Below are 25,664 nucleotides of genomic sequence, written 5' to 3'. Positions count from 1 at the left end.
ACTCTCTTCAGTAAAATAAATTTTGCTCGTTGAGTTAACCATTCCTAAGGATTTTTAGTAACTATTTCTAAATTGTAGGGCCACAAAAGGAAAAAAAAAAAAGGAAAACAAACCAACAAACCCTAAAACTCTCAGTCACAGACTTGAAAATAAAGAGTAGAAAACTCAGTAAACAACAATTCTTGACAAGATTTTCTTACCAAATAGACCAAGGGAAAGTCAGAGACATGAGTGCATAAACTAAAATCTATAAAATAAAAAATAAAATCTATTAACTAGTGGTGGAAAAGTCATGCTATTTTTCTTTAATTTTTTTCTTCACACCTGTGCTTGAGCTATTTGCACCAGAACCACAATTCCTGTTGGGCTGGGCAGTGAACCACAGAACAGGTACTTTCAATCCATCTTTGTCTTCCTGTGCTTATTCTGAGAGCTTCCTGTTTTTCTCACAGACCTAACTCCAAGTTCTTTGCCAGCTAATAATTCAATTGCAAAAATGAAACGGGAGGAATGGGATTAGGGATGAGCTTACAGAAGGTAAAATCCATATGGCCTTCAACACCTCCTGCCAAAAATCACTGCAGAGCAGAACATCACAATGCTGTCTGGTATTCCCCACCTAGGCCAAAGGCAGGGAAATATGTGAGAACATCTTCTGCTGGCAAACACCAAGTCTTTAAGTGAGAATTAAACATCATGGAATGTTTCAGAGGCTGCTGAGAGGTGATCATCATCTTCAGTGTGCCAGGAGGTGGAAGGAACTGGCTTTAGCCTGAAGCAGAACAATTTCTAAAGGTTCTATAACATGAAATTGACATCTACTTTCTGGTTTTTCATGTGCAATTCAGCTAAGAGAAGGAAAAAGGGGCCCATTGATATTTGGCTTTTCTAACACTGAAGCAGGAGCTGTGGCAAGCATTAATCCTGGGTAGCTTTGCTCTACTTCAGAAACAGAAGTATGCATGTAATTTTTATACAGAAAAATGCATTTAACCATGGAAAACAGAAATTCTAGCATTACTAGTTTTACCAGAGGATGGCATTAAAAATAATTCTGATTATAGTTATAAACAGCATTAATCACTGAAATGGAAACAGTCACCAAAACAGCTAAGCTACAGATACTGAAAGCCATTAAAGTAAATGTGTTTTTCTGAAAAAGGTGATCATTTCAAGTGAGCAGATCTCACTTGAGGATAGTCAATAACCCCAGGGAGGTGTCTGCATTACTATGAATGGCACCTCTGCTTTATACCCAGTAGGCACACTAATTTCTAACAAAACATTGTGTTGAAGGGCTGAATTATTTATCTGTCAGGAGTCTCAAGAGCATCAGATAACACTGAATGCTTGTTTCTGTCATTCAAGCCCAGCTCCAGTACTTAAGGAAATCAAAACTACATGCCCAGATCATTTTGTAATGATTTGTTAAGAGAACAAGCCAGACTGTTCCTCCAGAAGAACCTTTGCTTGACCAAATTAAAAACAATGTTGGATTCATCTACTATAAAGCACTGTTTCTATGGAAAAATCTCTTTTAAAAGCAGAGACAAATGGCAGCTGGGCACCGAGTTCCCACTGATACTTGAGCCTAATTCTCAGCAGGGCATATGGAAATCTCCCATATGAGTTTTTTCACTGCCAAATACTCCTTTTGCATTCATTTTCAGATGAGCACATGGTTCTTGAAGTCACTACAAACAAAACCTACACAACGTGAAAGGAAAGAGCCCACTACAGACAAGTCACAATCACAGGTGGCTGGAAATGCTAAAAATGTGCACCTCTGCTTTTGTCAGGCATGGACAACCAATAGCACCTACCTAAAACATGGGAAACACTCACTTATTCTCAGGTGCTCTGCAGGATCCTGAGCGATTTCTCTGGAGAGCTCAGACCGCAGCTGGGTCATAGTTATTCTCCACTTTATTTACTCTTTTTTTTTTTTTAATAGAAAACATGGGAGGAAAGCATTCAGCAATTGTAGGGAGACACTTGTGCTCTGTTTGAGACCCAGCAGTAATGACCCTGCATGATTCTCAGATCAGTCCCCAATAATATCTGTGCCCTGTATCCCTTGCAAGCCACCAGGATGAAGAGTGGGCTGCAATGAACACCTGACACGGGCACCAATGAGCAGCAGGGTTAGCTGACAGACATTTGTGCTGTGTGAGGAGATCAGGCAGCATTTGGGCAGCCCCCTGCTACCCAAATACCCAGGAGTTATGCTGATCTTCAGCCAAGCCAACTTTACTGACAGTAGTTTCTTTGCACACAACACAACGCCTTTGTTCTTGGCCCCAAAATTTCACTACAGTAGGTCCTGGATTAGATCAGCCTGGTTGCTGCTGGCATTTGATTTACAGAAAACAGCTTTTCTCCTATGCGTGCATGGCCTCTGCACCTTTTATCCACATCAGCTGCTGGAGCCAGTTGGGGGATGCCTTTTCATCAGCAAATTGTTTCACCTAAGCAGCAGCTTCAAAAAGCGGGTTAATTTGCACTCTTCAAACATAATCAGTTTAAAAAAGGAAAGGACTCATTACTTTAGTGATGTTTCCTGGTCCATTGCACCATTGTTGGAAACTCTGTCAGTAAACAAATTACATCTAACACTGTGCCCTTCTGCTAAACAGATCTCCTGAGAATATCTTGTTATGCATAATGCTTTCTTTCACGCCTCTGTATCTGGCAGAAGAACACAAGTATCTCTCTACAAATGCTGAATATTTTTTCCTCCCATATTTTCTATAAAAAAAGAGTAAATAAAGTAGGGAATAACTAAGCTCAATACTGTAACTTGCCTTTCAAGTGGCAATATCAAAGAAAATGATTTTTTCCTATAGTAGCAACCACTTGTGCTACTTAAACCCACACAGAGAAAAAGGATCAATCTTCAGAAAGTGCTGAGGATCCCCTGCCTACAGAACAAATAGAGCAAGTACTTTGTAGATGTCCCCACATTTGGGTGTTGCAGTATTTCTGACTATTCACACACTAACTAGGTCCAGCTACCAGGTTTTACCTGAGGAGGAAGCTAAACCCCAACATTATGGACAATTTTCCTGTTAACTGACAGGAAGCAGATTTGTTTCTGGGAAATCACCACTGCAACACTGTTTGAACAGGATTTGAAAAGGACAGATGGAACTTGCAAAGCATGCTGAAAGCTTTGCTGGCAATACAATAATTCTTGTGAATTAAATCCATCACTAAGTTGAAGACTTCGTCTCCTCCAGTAAGCTCTTTGCTCACCTCGAGGTTTCTTGAAAAACTATTGAATTTGTGTACTTCTTGCTGGATCAAAATTATAGCAATTAGTGAGAATTATAACGGGCAAACAATTTGCTTTGACTCCAGCGGACTTGGACCACGGCTGCAGTTATGGTAATTCAAATGGATTATCCCACGTGGAGTTTCACATGAAACCAACCATGTCCCCAGAATGTCACCAGACAGATGCTGCAGCAGGAGGTTAACTCAGCCCATACCCCAGGCAGCAGGAGACTGCCCTGGTGATCCTCCTGTCCAGCACAGCAGGGCTCACCCTCCACGGGCACAGCTGCTCCCAACAGGAGCTGTGGGATGCCAAGTGCTTTTGGACACTCACCCCTAAGATCCATCTCCTAACCACAGGGCACTTGAAAATGTGAGCCCTGAAGAGTCTGGGAGACAAGTGTATGATAATATCACTTCCCAAGACAGCGCTATTTTTTTCCAAAAACAAACATATTGGAACCCCCCCAGCCTTTGCACAGCATGCTCAGATTTCAAATTAATGGTATTTGCCTTCAGCCACTGCTGGCATCACACAACACCAGAGTGTATGCAAGGCAGGGATGGGGGAGAAGGGAGAAATCTCCTGAGGAAACATATTATACACTGGAAAACAAAATGATTAATGCACAACCTAGGTAAGAACAAACTTACCAAGAAGAAAAATTACAGAGCTACAGAATTTTCACTACACAACAGGAAAACAGTCCCATTATTTTGTTTCCCCATCCTGTGAGGGGATGTACAGAGGGAGAACAGGCATGCCTTGAGTAATCTCCCAGACCTGCAAGAAACCAGGAGGAGCTTGGGAACATGAGAGGCAATTCTAGACAGAACATGAACATCAGGAAAACTTGGATTTCATCTGAAGCACTGCTTTAGGGGTTTGAGTGAGACCCAGCAATAGGTCTAATGCATGGAGGGGAACCCTGTCCATTTCTTCTGATTTAAAGGAGATTATTTCAAGAGAAAAATCAAATCATCAAGAAAACAAAAGGTCAAGGAATTGGAAAGGACTATGAGGAAAGGAATGGAAGAACAGCAAAGGGCTGTTTGTGGTGCAGAAAGACTTTGCCATACTGAGCAAGCAGGGCACTACAGAGTAAGCATGCAGAGAACAATGAACACACCACTCAGCAGCAGAATGCTCCCATGGAAAGAGCTAGAGACACAAAATAAAACTTCCAAATGGCCAAAAGAGCCTGATAAAAACCCCTATATTTAGCTCATATTTATTACTGTGAGTCATCAAGGACATCCATGAAACATCAGCAGGTCTTCACAGTTGCTAGCAAAGCAATTTGAGTGACCCTTCAGAGCCCAAGGAAATCTCTGGGACAGTTTGTTTTCCAGCTGTCCTTCAGTTCCAGCAGGGCAGCCCATGGTAGACTTCACAAACACTGGCATGAATTCTCACAACTTCAGCAGGCCCAAAACCCTGGAAAAGTCAGCACCAGAGTGACAGGAACTGCCAAGGCCCTCCAGCTCAGAGGCAGCACAGAGCTGCTGAAGTGAAAAGTGATGTTCACAAATCACTGTGCAGCCATCTGAGTGTGATCTGTGCTCTGGTTTGGGAGGCAAGCCCAGGGCTTTGGACACAGTGAGCTGCTAAACATCATTATTATACCCATGTATCTGTTATTATACCCACTATAATATCTGTTACAGGGGTGAGGAAGGAAAAAGGAGACATCAGCTAGGACAGACAGGAAGGAAAGATGGAATTATGCCCCAAAATGACTTTGGTAAAACATAAATATTTTTAAAATAAAAATAGTGTTTTGCCTCCAACTTTTGAAAATGAGAGTGTAGCTTGTTAACAGGTCTTACAGCAAAGCCAACCCATGTTAAATGAGGAAGGGGTTTCCTTCCCACCGTTTTCAATGGAATGGTTACAGGATCAGAGGCTGCTCTCAAAGCCAGTCAGGATTCCATCCAGAACATGGAAGCATTGGGTTGACCTCCTTGCTGACCTGCTCTTTCCTTTTCCCTTTTTATTTTTCTTGATGTAAGGTCCCATCTGGATGAACTTTTGGGAAGGACATCTTGAAAAGGCACTTTTAAAAGGAGCAAAAGTGGGAATATGCAGCAGATGAACACTTTGTCACGTTGGAAGAGACAACACAGGAAACAAATGCAGCATCGCACAAGTGTGCCCTGGTAGGTTCCTAGATCATGATCATCAACAGCTTTGTTCCAGCCACAAAAGGTGTGTTTTGGAGATGGCTATTTCAAGGCAAGCACCAATCATTTTTAATTGCACCGGGCTTATTTACTGACTTTGTACTTCATTTTTCCCTTGGACAAGTACACCACTAGAAACAAGAAGAATTAAAAAGTGCTGCTTTCCTGCTGCAGTGGGTAATGCTGCATGTATTCCTAACGCCTCCATTCAGTCCTTCTGACAAGACACATTGATGTAAGAGTAATCCAAACACACCCCGTGTCCCTTAACCACTCTGACACCGTCCTCAGTTACAGCTCAATATGTTGTGAGCCAAAAATGATGAATGCCAGAGCTATGAATGCTGAACAGGATATCTAATACTAGCAGTGAAAAGCAAAAGGCATCTGAATATGAATTGGTATTCTCAAATTAAACAGCTCTGATTTTGATAGCTAGTAAACATATTTATAATCATTCAGATGCTAAAATATGTGCTTCTAGTCCTTGGATGAATAAACACAAAAGCTGTGCCTGTTGATAAGTACTTACCCGTTCATTTCTTTAGTTGGAATACAGATCATACTTTTAACTATTTTTCTTTTTTTTTTTCTTTTAATTAAAGAGGCCTAAGACTCCTTCAGCAAGTCTCTATCATTGTAACACCACCACTGACTGTGAATGGTGCATGAAACCATTATATACAATTCCACTGGAGATTTTCTCACAGAAGCATTTGACACAGAGATAAACCCTCTTCAGTGCATTTGCCACTTGGGTTGATCAATGGCCTGGTTAATTTCTTTATATATTTTTAAATGCAGATGTATTCCTAATTCAGCATTTTGTATATGTACTGTATTTTAATTATAGCCATATATAATACCAGTTGATGTGGCTAAAAGCATGGGGAGGGGAGGAAATAAAAATAACCAAAAAATAGAAAAACCAAAGAAAGAGGTAGTTAATCACAATTTTTAAGGGACATGTTTTCAATGGATAAAAGGCAGAGCAGAAAAAAGAAGAGACTAGGCAGCAATTTAAACCTACAAGCACTTGGGAAAAAACATCACTTGGCATGAACCCACCTTCCTTGGAGTCTGCACAGGCTGAATTTTACCTCCTGTGAGTTTTGGAACTGGCAGAGCTGACAAGGGAGGCAAAACACAGCAATATAAGTATGCATTTGAACACCACAATTTATCCAAAGAACAAAAATGCAACTGCTCTTACCGTTGGTTCCAAGAGCAACACGAAGGTGAGCAGGGGAGGGAAGATGTCCCTGCATGGCCACCAGCTGCCCAGCAGCACCGACACTGCTGGCAGTGCCATCCCAGGCACTGGGCAGAGCCAGGTGATCACAGGAGCTGGTGAGCACCCACTGACAAAGATCTGAGAGGCAGAAAAGTGCTCTCAGTCTCAAAGCCCCTTCGCCCAAACAGACAAAATCCAGAGGAGCTAAAATCCAGCGGTGCTTTACAGAGCAGCTGAAGGATTCTCCAAGCACTGCCATGTTTCTTCACCACTCTCAAAAGAGCTGACATGATCTACCTTCATCCTCAGGCAATTAAGGTACCTAAAACTGCCCCTAAATACCTGGCCCCAGCTGAATTCCTCAGTCTTTGGAAGGTTGGTGCATGTTGCTTAGCATTATGCATTTAAGTATGGTACTACCTGGAGGTTTCCAAGTCAGTCCCACAAATGCACACAGTATGCAAATTGCTCAGAAATAAATAAAACCATCAAATTGCCTCTAAAATAATGAGATATGGAGAAATAAATATCAGTCCCTGAAAATATGGTTTAGTCCTTTCATTATTTTTTTTTTCCTTTGCCATATGGTTGTGGAGCCTTTAATTTTTACTCCTATTACATGTTCCCCATGAATGCGGTGTCCAGAAATTATCTTCAAGAAATGTAAAAAAAAAATAAAAATCCAAGCACAAAGATACTCTTAGATAGTTTTCTTTGAGAAAGTGAGAGTCATGACTAAGAGATACTTGGAATAGGAACACTGATAGCTGAATAGTGCCACTAAAATTCAGTTTTTGCTACTTTTTGCCCCACACACACCACTCATGCACGTGTCTGCAGTTGAAAAGTATGTGAACACAGCTCAAAGCAGGAGAGCACTTCACAAATTTAAACTGAATTTTTCAGTCCATGCACACCAAGAGCAGACCCCTCTGCCAGGAAAACTCACACCAGCCTCAGGTCTGGCCCCAAAGGGGCTCCTTCCTTTAAATAAGAGGCTCAGCAGAATCAGAGCTGATGTAGAGACAAGGATGCCTTGCAGACTGGCTCTTTTTTTCTTCAAATTGCATGATTAATATGAACATGAATGCAAAACTTCACAATCTGAATTAAAATTCAAGAGGAAGAGGGAAAATGTGACACCCTGCATTTTAAAGCATAATGTTATGCACAGACCGGACCGCTTTTACCAACCAAGCAAGACATGACATGAAGTTTAATAAATATTCAATAAAAAAGGAAGAAATATGAATTTGATGAAGTTTGCAGGCAATTAGAGCAATTTATTTCACTATTAACATGACAGACTAAATGGAAATCAGCTCTGGGTGAAAATGCAGTTGTAGTGCCCAGCATTCAGATTGCTGTGTAATTAAATAATGAAACGGGTGAGGGGCATCCATGACCAGCAAGGCAACCATCCATCAGAGCCCAGCCTGCTGCCAGCCCAGAGCACAGGCAGAGTGTCAGGGGATGTGTGTGTGCCTGCCTGGCTCTAGCACTGCAGGGAGGAATTCTTTCCACTCCGCAAAAAAGCATTTCCCACATGGCCGGCTCTCACCCCTGCACTGAAAATGCCAGCTGCACTTATGGCCTACCACGTTTAGCTCACTGCTTGTTTTCTTCATTAAGAAAAACTATTAATCATGCATTAGGAAAGTCAATATTTTATCCAATTTCAGGCTGAAACTAAAAAGCCATGACATTCCTTTTCCCCATGAATGCTCATTAAGAAATTAGGATTCTCATATTTCAGATCCTCTAGAAACAAACAAACAAACAGAAAAGTCTGTGCTTAATTCACCACATGCAGCTCTTATACCTGCCAGGAGATCTGAGGAGGAGAGGTGCATGCTGATACCTCAGAACATGAAGATTGTTCTAAATTTGAGCATATGTACTCCAGGATTTCAAGAAGAAATTTACTATTTCTGTATGTTAACCAATGCCTAAATATTTCCTTACCCCTTTGACAGCAGGTGCTGCTTTCAACAGATCCACAAGTCCATCTCAGTTGTGAAATTGCTGTTCCTGACAGACTCTCCAGCAGTCAGTTGTGTTTGACAGATTGTAGATCTGTTGATAAAATGCTTCCTTTCTAAAACAGCCACTTTGTCTAGCAGCACACACAGCCATAGATGTGCAAAACATCTGCTCTAAATTATTCCTCCTTTTGAGTAACTTCCCCCAAAAAGCTGCCTTTTGCAAGAGAACTTTAAAAAAAGCAATCAAAACAAAGCAAAACTTAAGACATCAAATATCTCTGTTTGCAAGCTTACATCATCTACAAGATCTAAAGCAGGCAAGTTTGGAGCACCTGATTTATAACAAGCTTCAAAGGAATTTCCTTTCAGGACACCGCAAAGAAAATTTTCTTCTAGTGGCTCCAGCTGGCCACCAAAAATTGCAGATACTTTTGAAAAGCTATTACTAAATTACTTTTAATTTGCAGCATACAGCTTGACTAGTCCTGCAACTTCAGAGCTGGTCCATCCACTAACAGCCATCACCATGGGAACAAGGAAACAGGCACCAGCAAAAGGGAAAACATTTTCTTAGTCCTTGAAAACCAAGTTTTGCCTACCTTCCCTCAGTTGCATTTCCTCCAAGAACTTACAGGAACCAACTGGGACTTTGCCATACAAAAAAATCAATGAAATTCCATCTAAAATTAAGAACATTTTTATGGATCAGAATTTCAGTTTGAATAAAGATACCCATCTTTGTTCCAATTTTAGGAAACAAGATTCACAGATCAATTTCAGGCTCAGTTTCAAAAGGAAGAAAGAGGGCCCTAAAAGCTTTGATCTGGTAGAGCTTGAGACAAGTATTCCGTAGTGTCAATATTCCCATTTATCTCACCATATGACTACAGATTTTCTGGAAAGAAATCAAGAACAAGAAGGAAAAAAGAAAGCTATCCCAATGAAATCTAGCCCAATAAGTTCAATTACATCTAGGCTTGTAGCAAATTCACTTATATAACAAGTAGTCAAGCCAAGTCAGTGCAACAACTCAGCTTTTGAGCAGTCACAGTGGAGAACCATCAGCTGACATGGATGTTTTAATATATCTGTATATATTTTATATATATATATATGTATTTAACTTATGTATCTGCATATCCAGTGGCAAAGAACATGCACATAAACCAAAAGGCACATGTGAACAGCACACTGTTTTGTATGAACACATCAGGCAACATCCTGCCCCCACTCAAATCAGTGCAAAGCTTGTCCCAGTCCTGAGCACGGCCACAATCACAGCCTGGCATGTGCTGCAGAGACCAGCACAGTGCAAAAACCTCCAGCATCTCCTGAAACTAGACAGGCTCCTTACAAGGACTTCTTCAACTAAACTCACTAAAGGAGCAAGGAAAGGATTTGATGCACAGAGTGACTTGGGAAGGATCCATAATACCGATTTTAAAGTTGTGCTGAATTAAGTGCAAGAACACGAGAGGACCATCCATCCTCTGCATCTGTAGGACTATCTTGAGCCTGACTTGCAGCTCCACTGCCTGCCAGCTGCTGTGTGGCTCCTCTGTCAGGGCATCAGGAGGCTGCCCCAGGAAGGAGAAGCCTGTAGCTATTTATGTTTCACGGGGAATACGCATTGCTGCAGCATCGTGAGGAGTTATCAATAAGAAGAAATAAAAAAGCAAGCACAGCATCTTTAATCATCAACATTTCCCCATCCCCACACTCCCAAGTTGAAAAGAGAGAGTTGTTCATTAAGACAAAGGGCAGGGGGCACAGCCAGGTTCTCCCACAATGCCCACAAATTCCACATTGAGGACACCACACACAGCCCAGCACAATGTCGAGAGCCATCACTCATGGGAGGGTCACAAAATGCTCTGCCTGCAACAGAACAACAGGAACCTGCTCTCCAGGGCCTAAACAAATCCTTCCTCTGCTTACCAAATATTTAGAAGACTACAAGGGAGCAGCACAGCAAATCTACCCACACTGCACCTTCTCATACCAACTGTGTATGAGCATAACTCATCAGAAATCTCAGGAGTCACCACCCACTGCTATTAACAGAATACATCAATAACAACACCATTCTAATGCTCCTTCAATTTGCATTTCTCTGTGTGCCAGCCTGCTAGGCAGCGTTAATCACATGGTTTTGCTGGGGCATCATGTTTACAGTAGCATCTGTTGAGCTGCTAACATGTGAGACCTGATATATTTTAATTCTTTTCTGACAACCATAACACTAAAGAGCTGATGGTGCCTCACTGTAGCCTCCATGAATTTTCAGGGACACTGTGGCTTCTGCTCTGCATGCACTCCAAGTTTCCCAGAGCCACAGGAAAAACTATGTGGATACTAAGTTTCTTTATGTGGACATTAAGTTTCTTCTTTCCACATCTCCCTAATTTTTTTTCCTAATTTGTTCCATGCATGGTTTCTAGAATGGACTCACAGGTTTCTTTCCCCAAGGGATGAACACATGTGGTTTTGTTACTGATGTCCAGCTTTGCCTGTTACAAACCCACCCCTCAGAGCTGCCCCAGCCCCGGGGCCATCCATGGCCACTCAGGGCAGAAATGCCTCCAAAGTTCCTCCAGGGCCCTCTGTGGGACAGTGACATGTGGCTGCAGTGATGTTCCCCTTTGGGAGAAGGGGGCTCCAAGGTGACATTTTGTGCAGGCCAGGGCCTTGCTGATCCCCCAGAACAGCCCTGTGTTGTCATTATATTGCAAGAGTTCTATTGTTGTTACATTGCAAGCGTTCCATATTCCTAGAGTTTTGTACCTCCTTGATGTTTCTTGTAAGCAGCTCCTCTAGGCACTGACTTTTCCTTGTCCTCGCAGCCAACTGACTCCAGTTCCTCCTCAACTAAACAATCCACTCTTTTATAATGCTGTTCTTATTGGCTACAGGTGTGGCCTGTTAACATCAGGCCTGCTCCTAATCTTTAGTAATTGGTTCAGCTGCAACTCTTCAGGGGATAAGATTACATCCTATGCCACCTTCATTTACCTATACTGCATCCCCCTACAATTCCCCCTTTTTTAATTACAGAGTTGCAGCATTTCTAGAAGTACATATTCAAATAAATTAACATTATGACCTATTCATATATTTCATTCAGAACTAATAGTTATACAGATGTTCAGACAACACATTACAGTACAAATATATATTTCTGAGTGTTGGTTCAGTTTTGCAGCTTTTCTCAGTTTACAATTCAAAATCTTTTCTACTCATATTTAACAAACACTAATAGCTGCAATTGATATATTTTACCAATAGTTTAATATTCAAGTTCTTTTCCCCAAATTCACGGGGTCATATAGTTTAGTATTTTCCTGAATCACATCGGGGTCACCATTTGTTGTCATTACATTGCAAGAGTTCTATTGTCGTTACATTGCAAGGGTTCCATATTGCCAGAGTTTCGTACTTCCTTGATGTTTCTTGTAGGCAGCTCCTCTGGGCACTGACTCTTCCTTGTCCTCCCAGCAGCCAACTGACTCCTGTTCCCACCAATCCACTCTTTTATAGCACTCCTCTTATTGGCTACAGGTGTGGCCTGTTAACATCAGGCCTGCTCCTAATCTTTAGTAATCAGTCCAGCTGCAACTCTTTAGGGGATAAGATTACATTCTATGCCACCTTCATTTCCCCATACTGCATCCCCCTACAGCCCTGAGGTGAGGGTGCAGCCAGCTGGAGAGTAGCCACCGTTTCCTCTGAGGTCCCACTGCCCTGAGCAGCTCTTTCACAGGAAGAACAGAATGAAAAGGACAAGGAAGACACCTGAAGGAGATCCAGACAACTCTATCATTGCTCCCAAAGGCAGTGGAGGGTCCTGGTTGTGTCCAGACATTTTGGTGGTTGTTGCTGAGGCAGCAGTGAGCACCTACAGAGGCTGCCCATGAATCCACCCCAAACATAAACATCACCCGCAAGTCTGGCAGCACCAGAGGATTCAAACCTCTCTCTCAGCATTTGGAGCTGAAAACAATTCCTGAGTTGACACCCAGGGCAGCTTCCCAGTGAGGGAGGTACCTCATTGCCCCCCAGAAGGACCAGGAGCACCTTTGCAGTAAAACAGCCCAATTCAGGGTCCCGGGAGCTGGAGATCACCAAGTCCCACTGCCAACCCTGCTCAGATTGTAGGGTTTATCATGAAGAATAAACTCCCTGGTCATATGGATAAGAAAGACCTCATTGAAAAAGAGCTAGCATGTCTTCTACAAAGGGAAATCCTGCCTTGATAACCTGGAGTCATACAAGGTAGTCAACTGGTGTGTGAATAAAAGGGATTTTCAAAATAATTGGATTTTCAAAAAGCCTTTGACAAAGCCCATGCAAAAGATTATTCAAGAAACTAAGCTGTCATGGGCCTGAAGAAAAGTATCTTTTATGGACTAAAAGCTGGTTAGGAAGCAAAAGGGTTGGGAATCAAGAAAAGCCAGCACCAGGGTCCCCCGGGGGTACATATTTCATTCAGTACCTTCATCACAGGCCTGGAGAAGGGAGAAATGGTAAAATCTCAGAGCCTGGAGGTGAAACTAAACCAATGGGAGGAACTCAAATGCTGCAGCAATGGTGAGGAACACCAGCAGAAAGTCAAAAAGCAAGGAGGAGGCAGCTGAGCCTCACTAGCAAAGCTCACATGTAGGGGTAATAACCTCAACCCTGCCTATGTGAAGCTGAAGTCGTGGGAGTCACAGCTTCACATCTTGGAGTCTTCACTGACAGTTATCTGAAATCACTTCCTCATTGTGCAGTGGCCTCCAAAAGAAGAGTCACCACAGAGCTGTGAATCATCTGGAGGGACACTGTGGGAAGGACAGGTGCTGCTTTGCCGCTTCACAGGTCCCTGGCACGTCCCCATCCCGTGGGCACTGCCAGGCTGGGCAAGGCTGCAGCTCTAACAAAGCCAAGGAACACCATAAGGGGATGGAGCTGCCACTTTGCCCAAGGGTCCAGACTACCCAGTTTGTGGGCACAAAGTGAGGAGTTTGCAGCTCCAAAACACAGGTGAAGTGGATAAGCTTAAAGAAGGGCAGTTTGCAAAGTGCTGCAGAACAAGAAGTAGGGACAACTGGTAAAATTAGGAGGAGATTGATTTAAAAGAGACAAAATTAAAAAATAATTGCACAGGGCTGGGGAGGCACGCAGTGCCACGGGACTCAAAAGGCACTCATGGACAATAGGTAGGCAGGGATCTCACATCCCCAAAACAACTGTGGGCAGAGGGAGATGCTGTAGGAGAGGCCAGGCTGTCTCCTCCCCCTAAGCACCAGTCCCTTTTGCCATGCACAAGAGGCAAGAAGGCAAAGAGACAGAAAATTATTCTCACTCAGCAGGCTCAGTGACATTAACACAACATGCTACATTGAAGAACCTTGTGCAGTCCTTCTAAAAGCTAAATTAAAAAATCATTTTTTTAAAGTTACAGATTTATATATTTCCATTTCAAAGACTTCCCTGCTAAACAAGTCTTTCTAAAGCCCTGGAACAATTTCCAGTGTTGATGTGTGGACAGTACACTAGTGTGCTTTAAAAGACTTTTTGGTCACTGGGTAGCAGGGGGTAAAGGAAAAACAATAGGATAAGAAAAAGAACAATGTCCAAATCATTAGATTGTTCCAAATGCTCAGCTGAAAGCTCCAGCCAGGTCTACAGTGCCTTGAGTGCTTTCCCCATCCTTGGTGTGTCAGTATAAATTATCATCAACATTAGTTCTTTTGTTTCTTCCCTTTCCTAACAGATGTAGTAATCGCCCATTTGGACACTGGCAATATTTCTAATTGTGTAATGGGGGCAGAGATAGAATTAATTAATGATCCAAGTTAGATAGAAAATCTGAGTTAATTTCTTACAAGTTTTTGAGGGGTTACTTATGGCTGGAGGTGCTCTTGCAGACCTCCAGCTCTGTCACAGGACGCAGTCGTGCATGCCAATGAGAAAATGGGCATCTTTGGGAAAAGAATAGGCTGGATATTGATGCACCCACTGCCACAAAAACTACTTTATTTGTGGCAACAGGCCTCAGATAGTAGCTGGAGTCAATGCAAAGCAGTACTGCCAGAAATTCAATCTCCCTGCTGGGTGCACAAATTTCAGTGTTTTTCCCCTCCCACCACTACACCCTGCTTTTCCTTGTCTGCTCACCTATCTGAATACCTCCTGCATATCAAAATACAGCAAAGAACAACCAAAAAAATCACACATGCACAAAACCACAGAGTGTTTCAAGGAGAATCAAAACAACCAAGGCCACCTCAGTCTGCAGACAACCACAAAACTGAGATGCGCTCCAGGTCTGATGTGGATCTGACGGCCTGGACCTTTGTGGGATGAGCACAGACTACACTGCTGGCTTTTACAGGTACTGTGAACTGGCACAATGCAAAGGGAAGCACAACAAATTGGAATAAAGCTTGTTCACAGTCAGGATTGGGATCACAACCCCTGTTCTACTCTGGAAGTTTTAAAACTTGTTACAATAATCCATCATAAATTACGTGTATATAAGGTTAAATGTCCAGCAAAATGAGACTATTCAGCTAATAATGCAGTCTTAGATGGAGCTGCTAAGGGCCATAAGTCTCAATGAGATTACTATGTTTCACAGCTTTTGAGATTAATAACAAGATTTACATTTCAGTATCTAGTTATTTTGGAGTGGCTTCAGTGCGAGTATGAAACCTACTGAGAGAAACATAACTTTTCCAAAAAAAGGCCTGGACCTACCTCTGAGTCCAGTCTAAAATCTAGTATTAGTGTCTACATTCACTACCAATTTCTTTTTCAAATGCCTCCTGCTGTATTTTTGCACATCTTTGCAAAAACAGCTGCCCAAGGCCTCTAGAAGAGAAAGATGCACATACATAAAATACTGCAGTGCTAATAAATGACCCCATACCTGTGGTAAAATTGATCTGGTATAACCAGGAAGAACTCAGTATTATCCCCTCTCACTGAAGCTGTAATTATTATTCAGTCAAGAACATCTAAACAGGTATTGGAGCTACATAAAACCAACCCAAATGACATTTTTCCATGTGCTTACACAGCCCAATCTGGCAAGGCACAACCATCACACAAGAGATGAACCCCAAGGTCTCCTCCAGCCTGCACAAGAGCAGGGAGCCTCTGGCCAAGCTGAGCTCAGCTCTGCATCCTGAAGTCAAACCAAGCTCAGCTCTGTCCTCAGCCTGAGCCCTGGGAAATACAGGGTACTTGTGTACATTGGCCAGCAACAAACAGAATCAACTCAAACTGCACAAACCAGCTGGCCTCGGCTTCTACAAGAGATGCAAAATCCCCCGAGGCCTCTATGTATATTTTAGCATCCAACTTCTCCAGTTTGGGTCTTGAATTCCTATTTTTACTGTCATGACCGTTTTTTTCAATAAGCAAAATCTGTTGACAAACACTGGGCTCGTAGCCTTGCTCAGCAAAGGACTGCATTTAAACTTCACCATGCCTCACCTTTGAGGAAAACACGACTCAGACACCAGCACCACTTGTGTGGAGGGAAAACAGCTGGCTGGCTTGCTGTGACAAACATCCAGGACCCCCAAAGTTACCCTTTCACTGGATTTAACCCCTGTGCATCTGCAGCAAGCAAATACCAACTCCAGCTCCCACTTCACTCTCTGTCTCCCATCATCAGATTTCCCCTTCTCAGTGTACACAAGCTGCTCTCTCATGCTGAGAAAAGCTTTCCAGCAAATTCAACTCGCATTCCCCAGTGACTGTGAGCAGGGTCCCCATCACTCTTGCCCAGAACTGCGCCCACACCACCCCTGGCATTTGGATAAAAGTGGTTTGTCAATTTAGTGCTGGAAGAAATTCCCTGTTTGAAGTATGCAGTGTCAGATGACGGACAGGAACAGAGCAACAAGTTTAGTTTTAATTCATTTTAATTTTTAGGTGTTAGGAACAAATTCAGACCCAGATGGATTATTTTTAAAAATACCTGTAAAAAATTAATTTTTCATTCAGTAATCCAGCTTGGCCTCTCTCTAATGAAGAGCAGGATATTTTTCTTTTTGGTTTGAAAGTAGATGCTGGTGTTTAACAGGTTGTACAGCTGCAGGCATTATTATTTTTCAAGCTACCAACAGCTTGAATATGCCTTCTTTAACTGTAGCATTCCAGAACCTCCTAGATCTAACCTTATATTCCAAGACAAAAGCTCTGTGTCTTTGCATTAACTCCAAGTTACAACTGCTGAGGATCTACAGAGTCAAGGAGTGTTAAAAATTAAGGTCACCATGTCATCTGGTCTAATTAGGTTTGTTGCCTCTTTATAATTAGGTCCCCTGCAAAACACATTTGGTTACTTAATTTTTTTTCTTTTTAATCATCCCTTCATTTATACTACATTTGTCTACACGTACATAAATAAGGTGTGGGCTCTTCCACACACATTTGTAAAGGTGATGTTTGTACTGTCAGAATTTAACACATCACAGCCAGGATCTCACTGATCCTGAGGTACTTGCCACTGAGGAGGTGGCTCCACAATGAGCACTGAGTTGTCTTAGGAAAAGCAGACAAATGCTGGCAGAAATGACATATTAGATACCTCTCCAAGCTGGAAAAGACAAATACACAGCTACAGATTGAGCAAGACACGACTGAAAGCATCAGACCTCTAAGGAACAGCTGCAAAACACAAGGCTGAAGTGGGAAAACTTCTAATGCAAACAAAAAGAACAAATCTGAAGCTAACCTGATTTTAAACCCCCCTGAGTCACCTGAGAAAACTGAACAGGGTTATGTTTGCACACTTCACTCCAGGCAGCACTGTCAGGACACGAGCAGCCACTAAGATTTACCTCCTTAAACCCTGCAAGATTCATCCCACTAAAGCCCATTTAGCCAAAGCAAAACAAGCAGATTTTTAAGAGTAATGAGCACTCTTTCAAACCTCCACCCAAGCCTGTCCTTCAGGTTTACTGCTGCATTTCTCTCCATCACTCTTAGCGTGCCTGCTGGTAGGAAATGGAAGGCGAGCAGTCAGCTAAATCAAGAGCTACCTGTCGTAGTGGAGCTCGATGGCACTGCCTGTCACACAAAAGGAGGGACACAAGACACATCTCCATGGCCATCCTTCAGCCCAGCAGATGCCAAAGGCAGCAGATGGCTGGAAGGATGGTGTCTCAATTCGCTTTTGATCACGGATGTGGGCTGGGAGGAAGAGCCATGCCCTGGCTCTCCTGCCATCAGATGGGGGAGCTTTGAACACTGCCTGCTTTGACAGCACTCATCTCTCTCTCTCTCCCCTCCAAAGGATGTGAAAAGATGGATTAAGACAGACCTGGTGCCAAGCTTGATAATGCAATTCTAATGACATACGCTAGAAATCAATGCTCCTCCCGTGCCCTGCCATTTCCCTGGGCTTGCCAGCAGAGTGGGAAGCAGACACTCAATACTTGACACAGATTACTTCTGAATGCCAAAATATATTAACAACTATATTCTGTTGGTGTAGGCTACCCACACAGTTTCTGGTGTTTGTTATAAAAAATACAACCATTGTGTTAAAAAGAGAAAACAGGGGGGAAAATCCAACAAAATAAACCAAACAGCCAGCTGAACTCCACAGTCCATTGTTAAGTTCAAGTGTTTTATCCAGAGGCCTGCCACAATCACAGATGACATCAAGGAATTTGTGGCTGGCCTGATTGAACTTGTTAGTCCCTTTATTTCAGCACATGTAATTTGTTCTTCTCCCTCTCAGTCATGCCCCTTCCTACATGGCATGCTTTGTCTCTCTTCTAAGAACAAGGCAGAAGGGTTTTTCTTTGAAAGAATGCTGCTGCCAGCCCTAAGGACTGCTCATCTACCCTCTGGGGACCAATACATCAGAGAGGGGATGAAAGGAATGTAAATTTTCCTTAACCTATCATCCCCTCTGATTCCACAAATCCAGAAAGTGCAAACCTTTTCATTTCTCTGTTAATTTGGGGATAGAGCCACAGGAGTCCATCAGATAAAAGCAAAGGCAGTTTCTCCAAACTGGATGCCAACTCCCATTCCAGCATGAGGGCCACATCAGGAGAACTTCTTCACACTCTTTGGGTTTTGAGACCACTACTGAGTAAAAAACACAAATAAATGCATGTGTACAATGTTACAATTCACACAGAACTGAATTAACCCATCTAAAATGTTAATTCAAAGAGAAGTAGTGGGCAAGGAAGGAAGCTGCTGGTGCTGCTAAGTCCTCCCCCAAAACTGTTTTGTAAAGATTAGTAGCAATAGATTATATACACCAACAGGAAAGAGATGTGGAACATGGCAAGAAGAAGAAGAAGATCAGCAGTGCTGACAGCAGGAACTAGGGAAAACCCACTGACAAAAAGAGCAGCTTGGCTTCTGCAGCTGACCCTCTGCTTTACAGAAAATGCCACCTTCAATAATAGTTAAACATTTATGATTCCACATCTATACACATACCTGGGCAGGCACAGGGAGCTTTTTCAACTAGCCAATAAACTGAGGCAGGAAAAAGAAAATAAATATGCCAGGAATGGGGTTGTTTTTGTACATATAATAAATGTGCTTTTGCCAAGAATATTTATGTCTGGCAGAAGGGAGGCATTGCAGAAACTGAGAGTGACTTCACTGACAGAAGCAGAAGAAAAGTGCCTCAACGTTCAGCCTCTTGTCATTACATCCCATTAAGCCAACCTAGCAAGTGGAAATGTAACAGCAAAGGTGTGGCTTGGTACACACATTGTATTTTCCTTGGTTCTATATATTCATATACAGCTAAGATTATAAGGAAGATCATTCTTTGGCATTTCTTAACATTTTCACAAGGAAAATGAGACTCTCTTTTGAAATAGTTTTAGCTGATCAGTATTGGTGGAAGAGGGAAGGAGAGGTTCTCAACAGGGCCTTGCACTTCCAGTTTTCCTTTGAAAATCTGACATGTGAAACATCACTCATCTGGTTGCCAGGAAGTAAAGGTTCTGTATGAAATGGTGCAGCTGTAGGATTACTGTGTAAAAACCCTACAGCAATTCCTTGTAAATAACAAAAAGCCAACACCACTGTGCTCCATAACTTTTGGCATAGTCTGACTATTTATGAAGGCATTCATCTACACATTCTGCCATCCTTTATGGAAAATGGGGGGGTGCAAGTCTGAAAAGCAAAGATCTTTCATTCATAAATGACTCTGCATCCCTAGATACTTCAGCTCCACTGTGGGACACATTTCTGATGGCTTTTCTCTTATGCTAATTCGAGTCATTGCATCCTTGGGCCTCATTAACTCCATCAAACTGCCAAACAGACATGGCAGGAAAGCAGGCCCAAAATGTGTTTGGGATCTCAAGGTGTAAGATTCACACAATCCAGTCAGCTTCAACAGGACCTGGCCACACAGACCCTCTGGAAATGCCAGACTATGCCAATTGACCCTGTTAGGGGAGAAAACAGAACTCCTATCTGGAAATATAAGACAAGCATAAACCCCATCTCCATATGAGGGATCCTGCTATCACCTTCTAATTATTTAATCTTCTTCACATCTTCTCTTATTTAAGCATTCAATTCACAAAATACCCCAGTAGGTGAAACAACAAACAATAACCATAATCATAATAATAAATACTGAGAGTAATTCCATGAAATCAAACACATTAGGCCCACCATTCACCAACTTCCAGCCCAGAGCTCAAAAACGCTAATTAATAATGTCTGAAGGTCATTATCTAGACACATCTCTCATGATAATGGCATCTGCTACTTGGCCTGAACATGCACAGATATTCCCCATGGGCAAAGCCCCTAGGAGAGGAAAGGGGGGGTTGACAACACCCTAAACTGCAGAACTAGAACTGCAATTCCTGGTCAAACTATAAACCAGACAAGGTGATCACTGACAAGCTCAAGGTTAATATTTATTGTCACTAAATCCCAACCACACTGACACATCGGGCTGAGGCTCCTGGCGCTAGGGGTAGCCGTCCCTTACACCTGTTTTCTGTTTTCCTTTGTTTCCCTGCTGAGTTATCAGCTCTCTGCAAAGGCCTCTAGTCCCTTATTAATTGTTTGCCCTGCATCCCATAGAACTCAACTTCATCCAAATTCAGATGCTGGAAGACAACTTTTATTCCAGTGTGTGTAGATGGGTAACGTATGTGCATAAATCCTGCAGGCAGAAGGAGTCACTTCTCTGTCACCCTGATTTTTTAAGATTTTCTAAGCCTTCTGATGTTTACATTCTTGTAACAAAGTTTCTTACACGCTTTCTGTAAATAACTTGTTTTGCATTCTGTTATAGAAGAAGAGAAATTTAATAGACTGTTAGTTTGTCCAGTGTCATTGGAGAGGTGGCACTTTGACCCTCCAATCCGCTGTCACTTTTAAACATCTATAAATGTTAGTCAGAAAATAAATTTCCCTTTTTTGCCTTGAGAACAGCAGTGTGTGTGCATCATGTTAATTTATATCCTATAGTGACACTTCTCCTCTCAGATCCCTTCCCTCACCCAAAATTCATTATGAAAAGAAAGACAGAATGGTAAATACTTGAAAAATTGATCTTTAAACACTTACAAAAAATATAACAAAGATATCTTGGAATGTTAGACTTAAACCCAGTTGCCCATGCAAGCAATCACATGCAGACCTCAGAGCTTGTATCACATTCATGGCATGCAGCATAACCACCAGGGAAAGCTTTATTAGATGAAAATAAACCTGTTGTAAGAGATTTCCATGCAATTATTCTGCTGCCATTGTCCTGGGCAGGCACTGATGCAGCTTTTCAAATTAATATGCTTCGTTTTCCGAGCAGGAGATCAGAATGAGGGAATTCTAGGGGGAACTCAATTACCAAAGAAAATGATTGCTTGAGCATTCAAGAAATTGGAACTACATCTAATTGTGAATAGTAGATTATTATCCGGATTATGGACGGCAGTTTGAAATCAATTCAGACACAGAGCTGTGTCTGCCTCCAGGATGGTATCTGCAAGATTTGTAGGGCTCCTCTCCAGCTCAGAGGGGCTCTCAAACACAAAACTGAACTAGCAGTGTGGGTTTGTCAGCTTGCAGGCAGGAATGCAAAAAGCCTCTATCCCTGCTGAGAAGTTAAAAAGCAGAGAACAACAACAACAAAATCACCAAGGGAGCTTCCCTGGAATTTGTTCCTGTGCTGTTCTGTATTCCTTTGGTGTGGATGAACATCAGCATGTTCCTGCCTGGTTGGCTGTCCTGCTGCTTGAAGATTGCATTCAGGTGGCGGCTGCACATCAGGAGTGCAAGGTGAAGGCACCCTCCTGCCTTTGAGCTCTGCTACAGCACAGAGATGAGCTTAACTGGTGAAACAGGGGGGCAAGAAAAACAGGGCTTAGGCCCAACAAGTTTTGATTCTTCAGAAATCAAACCAGGACATTTTCTTAAGGGAAACAGATCTGATGATTTCGCTCGAATTCTCTCTGACTGTAAGCAAGCACAACAGGAGAAAAGAAGATTACAGCATTGAGGAAGCATTTGAGAATTACAACAAACATGAAAGTATATGGGATCTATAGGATGCACACTGAGTAAATATCTGACAGAAATGATGCACAAAGTACACCTTGAAGAGTGGCATCAAAATGGTACAAAGACTAGAGGAGTTGTTGGGAAAGGTGCTGGAGTTCAGCCAGAAGGAATAAGGCTGTAACAGCAGACAGGCAGCATGGACAATTCAAGACCCACAGGCACTTATGTGTACATTTCACACAAGAAATGGCACCAAAAAAAAACAGTAAAAAACAACCCAGGAAATTAGAAATTGATTGCAGGAGTAAATTTGCTGCACAAGAGAGCACAGCGAGAAAGCAAAGACAAAATCGCAAGAAAGAAGTGAAGAAGCAAGGGCTGTTTGGAGGTTTTTTGTTTGTTTTGAGGATGTTGTTTTCAAGTTTTTTGGTTCTGTTCTGGTTTGGGGATTTTGCTGTTGTGGATTTTTTTTTGGTTTTGGTCAGCTGGCTGGGTTTTGTTGATTTTTTTCTGAAAATACCATGAGGCATCTGGGCAGCGTCTCTGCAGAGGTGGAGAAAGACCTGTGTTAGTGCCTGGTGAAGAGCCACAAAATTTCCCTCACAGAGATGGTTTCAAGCAGAAAGAAGCTGAGCTATAGGTGTGCAGAGTAAACACTGAGCCCACGCTCTGCAGGTAGATTCAGGAATTTAACTTATTTGGATTTAGAAAGTAAAGTTTAACAGGGCATTTAGTTGTTTCCTACATATAATTACCAAAGAGATAGAATAAATTTCCACCAAACAAAGAAATAAAACCCCCCAAACAGAACCTGTCAAATACAATGCTGGCACCAGAGTGAGAGCAATGCAGGCAACGAGGAGACTCAGACTGGCAATGAGAGTTTCCTAACCCAGAGCAAGAGGGAAAACAAAAGTGTGGCAGCCTAGCACTCTAGAGCAAGGCACAGTAAATTCTGCAGAAAGGATTACACAAACAACAGTTTGCTAGAACTGAGGAGAAATCTGCACAGCCTTCTGCTCCCCATCAGGTGACAGCTCATATTTTTCCAAATACAAACACTTCTACCCACCACCATCTCAGTGTTGTACAAAGAAAACGGAATGTTGCCTCGTCATGTGGAAACCCTCAATTCAATGTTCATGCTGATTGTCCTTAAATATTCCTTCAGGATAACCCTTCCTACGCCACATTTCCCCATCCACAGCCAGGTGTTCATTTCCAGCAGGTCAAGGTGCAACTACACTTCAGGACAGAGTCACTGACCCGTGCAGCTGGCAGGCAGTGAAATACCACACAGCTGCTCACTCACTCTGCCCACAGTGATGGCACAGAGAACTGGGGGGAAAAAAGTAAAATTCACAAGCTGAGATAAAGACAGTTTAATAGGACCCAGAAAAAAAAAAAAAAAACCCAAAACAAAACAAATGTTGCACAATGCAGTTGTCCAACACCTGCTGACCAAAGTCCAAGCAGCTTTCCTCCTGGTTTTTATGTACTTTTTATCCCATATGGTGTGGGATATCCCTTGGGTCAGCCGCCCTGTCTCCTTCCAGCTCTGTGTTCCCCCCATGCAGCATGAGCAGCTGAAAAGACCTTGACTTCATGTAGAACTGCTCAGCCACAACTAAAATGTCAGTTTTGGGATGAGTTACTCTCACCCTAAATCCAGAACACAGCACTGCACCAGCAACTAAGATGATGAACCCCATCCCAGCTGAAACCAGGACATTCACCCTTCCCAGAGACACTTTCCAGACTTGCCTCAGTAGCACCACGACAATTTGTCAGTAACTCACTCCACCAGCCTTTAAAACCCTTCAGAGGGAGCTCCATTCCTTTTACACCCCTATAAAAGGTGAGTTGTGACCAAGCACATTCTGAATGCACTCAGACTCCAGGTGCTTTGGCCAAACCATTTCAGCTCTATGGCTTCCTGACACAGAACTGGTGTTACTCACATCTTCTGAAGGTTACTGCATTGCCTGCCATTTCTCACTGCAGAGAAAAATTACTTGAGCCTTGAGACTTCAAACTGAGTGCCTGTTCTCCAGAAGAAGAGAAAAACCTGTCCATGAAGGTATTCCATAGCAAATGTGCAGTTTGAGGTTGGTTTCATTTGCTGGGGTGCATTTTCTATTAAATTGCTGATAGATAGCAAAACTAGAGCCAAAAAAAAAAAAAGGATTCCTCAAGTTCTGCTTTTATTTCTACCACTGCCCCCAGTTTTATCACCCGCAAAAGGAGGCAGAAAGGCTTCCACTGGATGCATAACCAGCTGAGTGACTTTGGGGCAATCCCACCAACATGCCTCTTTTTACTCAACATTTAATTTTTAAAAAGTAATAAATGTGCCATTGTCTGGCTGGAGCTTAAGGCGAACACAAAGGAACTCGTTGGCAATAAAGTGCCAGCTGCTTCCCTGTGGCTAAGTTTGTCACAGTTTAACAACAAACACTTTTTTATATAATTTATGGCATCTCTATGTTAATTCTCTTCAGGTAGACACCTCCTGAAGTAGACATTTCTACTCCTTGTGCACAGAAACATAAGGAGGAAATGCTGTTTACCAAAAGCTAACAATATATATGTATTTATATGTGGATGTATATGTAGATTAATATGTGCAAATCAATAAATGTGCAAAGCATATATGCATAAACATATATATGTATACACAACATATATACATACAAGAAATATAAATAATAATGTAAAATATAAATATATTAGTAATAAAAAGATAAAAGGCAGAGTCTGGTAGACCAGTACAGGGATGGAGGGCATTTGCTGTGGGTGGGAGTCACAGACATCACATCACAACAGCTGACCATGGAAGAGAAACTTGTGGAGCAAAAAGAGTGGCCTTTGAATCCAGGTCTCAGCTGAGCACACAGTTCAGCAAGAGTTAATTCCCACAGGGCTCTGCTGGATTTGCAAGCACTCCCAGAGCTGAGCAGCAGCCCAAGTGCATTCCTGAGCAAGAAAGGCAGAAGATCCATTATGGGAAGGTTAATAAGAGGTTTGAGGCAGATATAAATACGGGATGCCACAGTCAGACATCCCCGAGGCTTCCAGCATCCATTGTCACTGTCTTTGCCAGCCATGTTACAAGGGTTTATGCAACAGCTTACACTGAGCTCCCCTGACAGCTACAATTGCTCAGGAATTACAGAATTAGAAGCTGGAGTTAAGGCCTGTTACACGGCGATCATCTCATGACCAGAGCAAAACTACAGCTGTCACAGGTGCTAGCCTACACAAGTTGCTTATTTTTAATTTCCATCCTGTTACATTATTACTAAACACCGCAGAACTCAACGTCCCACATGCAACATTTCCATTTGGCTGTACCCAGGGTTTGCTTTTCAGCCGCTCCTGTTCAGTTGCTTTGGGGCTGTAAATTGAATTTCAGTTTTAGACCAAGAAGCACAGACCACGACACTCGGGGACAAGCACAGCTTCTCCAGGGGAGAGGA

The 25,664-nt window shown here is 42.4% G+C and overlaps 1 protein-coding gene across 1 annotated transcript in view; it reads right to left on the bottom strand.

Annotated features, from left to right (window-relative positions):
• The window catches only part of ERBB4 (erb-b2 receptor tyrosine kinase 4), a 466,745-nt gene extending 457,420 nt beyond the window's left edge, over positions 1-9,325 (bottom strand). Inside the window, exon 1 of the mRNA XM_058028496.1 lies at positions 9,279-9,325. Within this exon, the coding sequence (XP_057884479.1) occupies positions 9,279-9,294 (16 nt within the window). The 5' untranslated portion in view covers positions 9,295-9,325. The remainder of the gene's footprint in view (positions 1-9,278) is intronic.
• Between the last annotated feature and the right edge of the window lie 16,339 nt (positions 9,326-25,664).

This window comes from Melospiza georgiana, chromosome 7 (assembly GCF_028018845.1).
Source record: "Melospiza georgiana isolate bMelGeo1 chromosome 7, bMelGeo1.pri, whole genome shotgun sequence".
NCBI lineage: Eukaryota > Metazoa > Chordata > Aves > Passeriformes > Passerellidae > Melospiza > Melospiza georgiana.
The sequence above is the reverse complement of the archived record's forward strand: the minus strand, read 5'-3'. Positions and strand labels throughout refer to the sequence as shown.